The 6,398-nt window shown below is 47.3% G+C and overlaps 1 protein-coding gene across 1 annotated transcript in view; it reads right to left on the reverse strand.

The window, feature by feature from the left end:
* Window positions 1-4,605, reverse strand: part of LOC310857154 (uncharacterized protein) — a gene marked incomplete at both ends in the record, with an annotated part of 34,950 nt that extends 30,345 nt beyond the window's left edge. Inside the window, one exon of the mRNA XM_083762765.1 lies at window positions 4,510-4,605. Coding sequence (XP_083618891.1) covers window positions 4,510-4,605 — 96 coding nt within the window. The remainder of the gene's footprint in view (window positions 1-4,509) is intronic.
* Window positions 4,606-6,398: the final 1,793 nt, after the last annotated feature.

The raw sequence follows: 6,398 nt of genomic DNA on the forward strand, positions 1-6,398 counted from the left end.
GGGTTTGTGTGGTGCCATTCAAAGTACTGGGTTGGGTAACTTGGGCTTGCTGGATTCATGTTCCAACCCCTAGTATGTCTGTCAGAAGATGTTGAGGGGTGATTTCAACCGCATGCGTATTTGGGGCATGTTGTTTTAGGCAAAAGTAAACATTTCCAAATTATTAAAAAAATAGCTAAAATAACAGATCCACAGTGCAGGCTCACAACACGTACACGTTGTAGGATCAGCTATTTTTGTTTTGTTTTGTTTTTTAATAGGGCTTAACCTACAAGAGGAAGAGTACATGCATCATGCATGTCACACAAAACCACACGGTAGTTTGAAATCTCCCTAGCAGAGCAAATTTCTCTCTAACATATTGTACATTTCATCATACGATAAGTCAATGAAAAACTCATAGCCATGCACATACTGATTCATCCAGCCAGCCACCCTCCCACCACCCCCCCACACACACCCAGTCAGCCTGTTGGCTGTCCTGTCAAGAGTTGAAGCACTGGTAGAAGGCAGAGGGCAGTGGTAACACAGCTGGCCACCATGACCCAGACAGAAGATAACACACCCATATACTCTGACAGCCGGATTAATGAAACCCTATAGGAGCTTCACTGTGGACCCCCCACTCCCTCCCCACCCACCCACACCCACCCACCCCCCCCCCCCCCCCCCCCCCCAAAAAAAATCCTGACGGAGACAGAATAGTCTCACCAGCGCCATTCATTACTGGAGGAGCACACAGCGCAGAAACAGCACACACAGCGCTGACAAACTAGCTCCTCATGAGTAATAGCCAAAGAACTCATAAAGGAACACATACACACACGTTGTGGTCGCCGTAAATCTATGCCACTCTTTTTAGAACTATCAAAATCTGCCGTGTTCCCTGTAAAAATAAATCTGTGTGTGTGTGTGTGTGTGTGTGTGTGTGTGTGTGTGTGTGTGTGTGTGTGTGTGTGTGTGTGTGTGTGTGTGTGTGTGTGCGCGCACACACACACAGTACACAGCCTTCATCTTTGGGGGTGTCAGCTATTATACATTTGGGGGGGTAAAAACAATTCTTTTGAATCATTTTGTTCTGTATAATAATGCACATTAAGCGGCTATGAGCACAATGGGTGCTAGGGGACAGTACCACACACAAGCAACAGAGAAGCATTCAGATACCCGGGACTGGGTATGCAATGCCAAGCTGTGTGGGCACCTGTGACACTTAGCAAATATATTTTCATTTCCATTTTTTTCTATGAAAAAGAACTTGGGTCATATTTAAACAAGAAATGATGACATAGTCATATTATTACCAGCAGCTTTTATATATACCGTATTTGCGGCGGTGGTGGTCCCAGGTGGGGCGAAATCCATTCGGGGCGGAGACGTAGGTCCCAACGTATTATCTTCCGTCGTGGCTTATTATTCAATAGGTCGCTGTTTAAATATTAATTCGTCCCGACGGTTTAATAATTCGCCTCAACGGTTTATTTTCGTCGGGGCTATTTATGAATCCGTCGGCGTTCGCGACGTATTTTATTATAGGTCGCGGCGGTTTGATAATAATTCGCCTTGACGGTTTATTTTTCGTCGGCGTATTACAACTCGTCGTGCCGTATTAATTAATACGTCGAAAGGGTGCATGCCTTTTGTGGAGAACCTGCAGGGCAGCAGCCCTTTTTACGCGCGCATCGTGCCCGGCGATTGGCCCACGCGCCCGGGCCCGGCACCACCGTGTGCGCCTCGCCGGCCCGGTTCCGTGGAGCTCTCCGCCGTCTCCAGGCGAGCCTGCGTTCCCGAGCTCTCACCTCTTTTGCGCACCGAAAAGAGCAGATCTACCCCTGGGGGGGTCCCCGTGGACCGCACGTGTGTGTGTGTGTGTGTGTGTGTGTGTGTGTTAGAGACCTGCAAGCCCGTACCGACGGGGCCCGGCCCGGCCCACCAAAACGGGCCGGGCCCGGGCCGACTTTGTCACTGCCCAACGGACCGGGCGGGCTCACGCGCCGTTATATTAATTGTGAATTTCACCCAGACTGGACTTGCTTCAGCAGCGCGGCAGCATGCTCCATAGTGACGTGACAATAACCCCTCCGCAGTGTCCGCACACACACAAGCCACAAGGCAAGCACACTCAAATCTGGTCAAAACTATAAAGACTTTGAAACAACGTGTTTTACATTCTATCTCTCTCGTTCCGCGCCTATAAACTCTCGTCCTCTCTCTCTCCTAATTATTGTGCAGCGCAGCTGTACACACACACACACACACACACACACACACACACACACACACACACAGCGAGTACTAAGTAAGTAGCCTATAGGCTACGGCTCTAAAAACATTAAATACTGCGGGAGCATTATTACCACACTAAACAAAGTTGGATTTGTACATTGCAGAAACTGCAGAATGCAGATACATATCGTAAGTGTTCTTATTATTGTCCGTCTACTCTGGGTTTTATAATGCAGCGTGAGTCCACGATAGCCGATCTGCAAGCTCACAACGCGTTGCGCTGATTGACACTTGCAGCAGCTACTGTATGAAATTATATTTAAGTAGGCTACTTTTTAGTGTGATGTCTGTGTGTTATTGACTTCTTGTTCCTTAATGTGGGTTTATCAGAGCGATATAGTGCAGCTGTGAGTGAGTAGCTGCTGCGTCCGTGCACCAATAGAGCGACCGCGGCGGTGGCACGCATGCTTGAAATATTAAATAAAGATATGTCGGGCTTCCGGGCCGGGCCCGGGCCGTTTATGGACTGTACCAACGGGCTTAGGGCCGGACGGGCCTTAACTCCACAGGCCCCGGGCCGGGCACGGGCCTATATTTTAGGCCCGTGCAGGGCTCTAGTGTGTATGTGTGTGTGTGTGTGTTAAATGTGGTCATTTAAACGTAGGCCTATTATATATACACGCACCATACATGCCTGTTGGTGAAATATAAACATCTAAAATGGTTCAGTAATAATTAGCATAAGTTATTATTAACGAAAAACATCTAATACTATTTTAAATTGGTCTAGTAAAGTTAGTAACTAATCAGAAGCAGCAACCATTTTGTTTCAAACAACTGAACTAGACCAATAAAATAGTAGGCTAGTATTTATGTTTTTCGTTAATAATAATACATGCTAATTATTATTGAACGGTAAGTACGCTGGTATGTACGCTATGGTACACTATAAGCTTGTATATCTGTTTATTTTAAGCATGCGCCGCTGCATTCTGTCAGAATCTCGTGTGTGTGTGTGTGTGTGTGTGTGTGTGTGTGTGTGTGTGTGTGTGTGTATGTGCACACATGTGTCACACATGATGTGTGCTATATATGTTATAGCTCTAGAGACGCAGAGACAGAGACATATTTATTTAAAATCATCCTGGCACGTAGGCCTATAGACAACGGCGTCAACTCCGCGGGTGCGCAAGAGCCGAAGCACCCGCTGGCAAAATAATAAGCCAATAATAATAAGTTGCGGGGCGGGTGCCTTAAAATATATAGGCTACTCTAAGGTGGGCACCCACTGTCGTTATAGGAACCTTCTGCCCTTGCCTATAGAGCCAATGAACGGAGCGCATTTATCTCTCTCTCTCTCGTTCTCTCTCTCTGCGCTCTCTCTCGCTATCTGCGCTCTCTCTCTCTCTCTCTCCCCCTCTCTCCCCCCATCTGCCGTGCACATGCAAAGAGCGCAGGTATGCAACATTGATAAACTGGTTCGCTTATGCCACACATCCGTGCAGTAAAACATCAAAGTCCAGTAGGACTATAGTCCATTTATCGACGATCCAGCAGCACAGTAGCATACAGTAGGCCTATTAATCATCATCAAACTGCCCCCCCCCCCTATCTGTCTATCTGCATGCGCTACGACGCACAGAACGCAGTGCGAGAACTCACTCTTTTAGGCCTATACTCTGTCTGAGTGCGAAGAATAAAGGTTGTACTTGTAGCCTATATTATCCGCCTAAGGCGAGTCATTGAGACACAGACAGACAGACAGACAGACAGACAGACCGACCGACCTGTCAATGCGCTATACGAGCGCGGTGAGCTTTGATGATCGGCTAAATTAATATAGCCTTGTATATAAATTTATATGTCCTTGTAGGTTATCTATTGTGTTGGCCAGGGACCCCCCCCCCCCCCCCCCCCCCCCAGAAGGACGATCGTAATCACATTGCCTTGCGCTGTGCGTAAAATAGTCTTTTTTTCAGTATGAGGCTATACGCAGCTTCTACACAAAGTGCAAAGGGACCCCCCCCCCCCCCCCCCCCCAAGGGTCCACATGGGGTGGGGGGGGGGAGGCACACGGATAGGAGAACACAAGCGCTCAGACTGTATAGGTGCGAGAATATAGTTGCACACATGGCTACACACACACACACACACACTCACACACTCACTCACTCACTCACTCTCGTCGCTCCTATGCGGACCTCCGTGATCCCCCAAGGGTCCACGGGGACCCCCCCAGGGGTTCACGGACGAGGGTCGGGCCATCCCTCCACGGAACCGGACCGGCGAGGCGCACGCGGTGGTGCGCCGATCCCCGGGCACGATGCACGCGTAAAAAGGCCTGCTGCCCTGCAGGTTCTCCACGGGGAAAGGCAGCATGCACCCTTTCGACGTATTAATTAATACGGCAAGACGAGTTGTAATACGCCGACGAAAAATAAACCGTCAAGGCGAATTATTATCAAACCGCCGCGACCTATTATAAAATAAGTCGCGAACGCCGACGGATTCATAAATAGCTCAGACGAAAATAAAACGTTGGGGCGAATTATTAAACCGTCGGGACGAATTAATATTTAAACAGCGACCTATTGAATAATAAGCCACGACGGAAGATAATACGTTGGGACCTACGTCTCCGCCCCGAATGGATTTCTCTGTCTCTCGGTGGTCCACAGTGGTGGTCCAGAGTAGGCTATTTTTAGCCTACTATTTTATTTATTTTTTATTATTATATATTTTGTGAAGGAATGGTTTTGGTCATACAAGGTTTCCACCTGACAATATTGTTCTGTATCATTATCTGTCAGTTTGATCAGATTCCATTCAAATACTACTATGACTGTACATGAATTCCACAGGCCTGGGTATACAACGCGCACACAAGTGAGTTGTCTCTGTTGCGTGCCGAGAACGACTGTCTGTGATTCTGTCATGATTGTAACAGCTCCAAACTTCCCAGTTAGATTCGACACGCACAGGCTGTCGGTAGTGTTGACAGGCTTGGCCTGCATGGGGGTCCGCGGGTACAGGCTGCAGAGTTTGGCGGGGGTCAGTGGGGGTCCGCGGTTGTATGCGTGGGGGTCCGCGAGTACAGTGACTGAGACTCAAATGTGTTACTGTCTGTTACCCATTAAATCTGTGGGTCTGTTGCTGACGTTATGCCAATTTTTAGCGGCGCTCCACGGTTATACTCAAATTAGTGTCCCTAAAGGATTCTGAGGCAACATGGCTGGAGACGAGGCTCGACTGCTCGACTAGCCATGCCGTGCAGACGATGGGATGTTCTGGGTTGTTGCCAGTGCAAATGTCGTGACAGAAATAAGCTAACCAACCTCCAAAAACCAGGCAAGCAAATGTGGGGGAAATCAATCCAAGTTTTGCTGGAAATAAGCGGACTTGACAACCCTGGAGTCGACTAGGCTGTGACTGGTCGCGTACATTTCTTGGTCATTCTTCAAACCAGCCGCTTTCCAAGCTGCTAGTAAAAATAACAAATCTGCAATTTGAATAAATGGAAATCTCAGATCACAAAACGTAACAATATGTGATGACATAAGTTAACACTCAGTGTTGATGATCATATTACGTACGTATACATTCATATGTATGTACAGTATGTATGTATGTATGTATACACACACACACACGCACACACGCACGCACGTACGTGCGTATGCATGTATGTACTGTATGTACATATGTATACATGAATGCATATATGCAGGGCTTGACGTTAACTTTTTGAGGCACTTGTCCTTTGGACAAGTACATTTCCCATGCACTTGAACATGAAATTCAACTTTTCAAATTTCCCCACAAATCCCCACAAATACGTAAGTTTGAACAATCAGGCCTTCTCATCATATACGTAGGGGCTTTTATGGAAATTGCTTTCGGGAACAGCTCAACTGATTTTTGTCGTACGCGTGATTTAATCTGTGTCACCCTACTTTGTATAATTCCTCCTCCTCTTCAGTCTTCAGTTCCAAATTTGCATTGCCACTTTGTTTACAATGTCCGCCATTGTTGATTTTCCAAACTGGCATAGAATGGCAACAAGGCTGGGTTTATCTTTTAATGACTCAAAGATTAAATCATTTGCATATCAGCGCCCCCACCACTTCAGTACGTTGTGGCCAAAACTGCTTCAGAAGCCAGAAAGGAACTAG

This window comes from Protomyctophum parallelum (genome assembly GCF_964188405.1).
Source record: "Protomyctophum parallelum genome assembly, chromosome: 4".
NCBI lineage: Eukaryota > Metazoa > Chordata > Actinopteri > Myctophiformes > Myctophidae > Protomyctophum > Protomyctophum parallelum.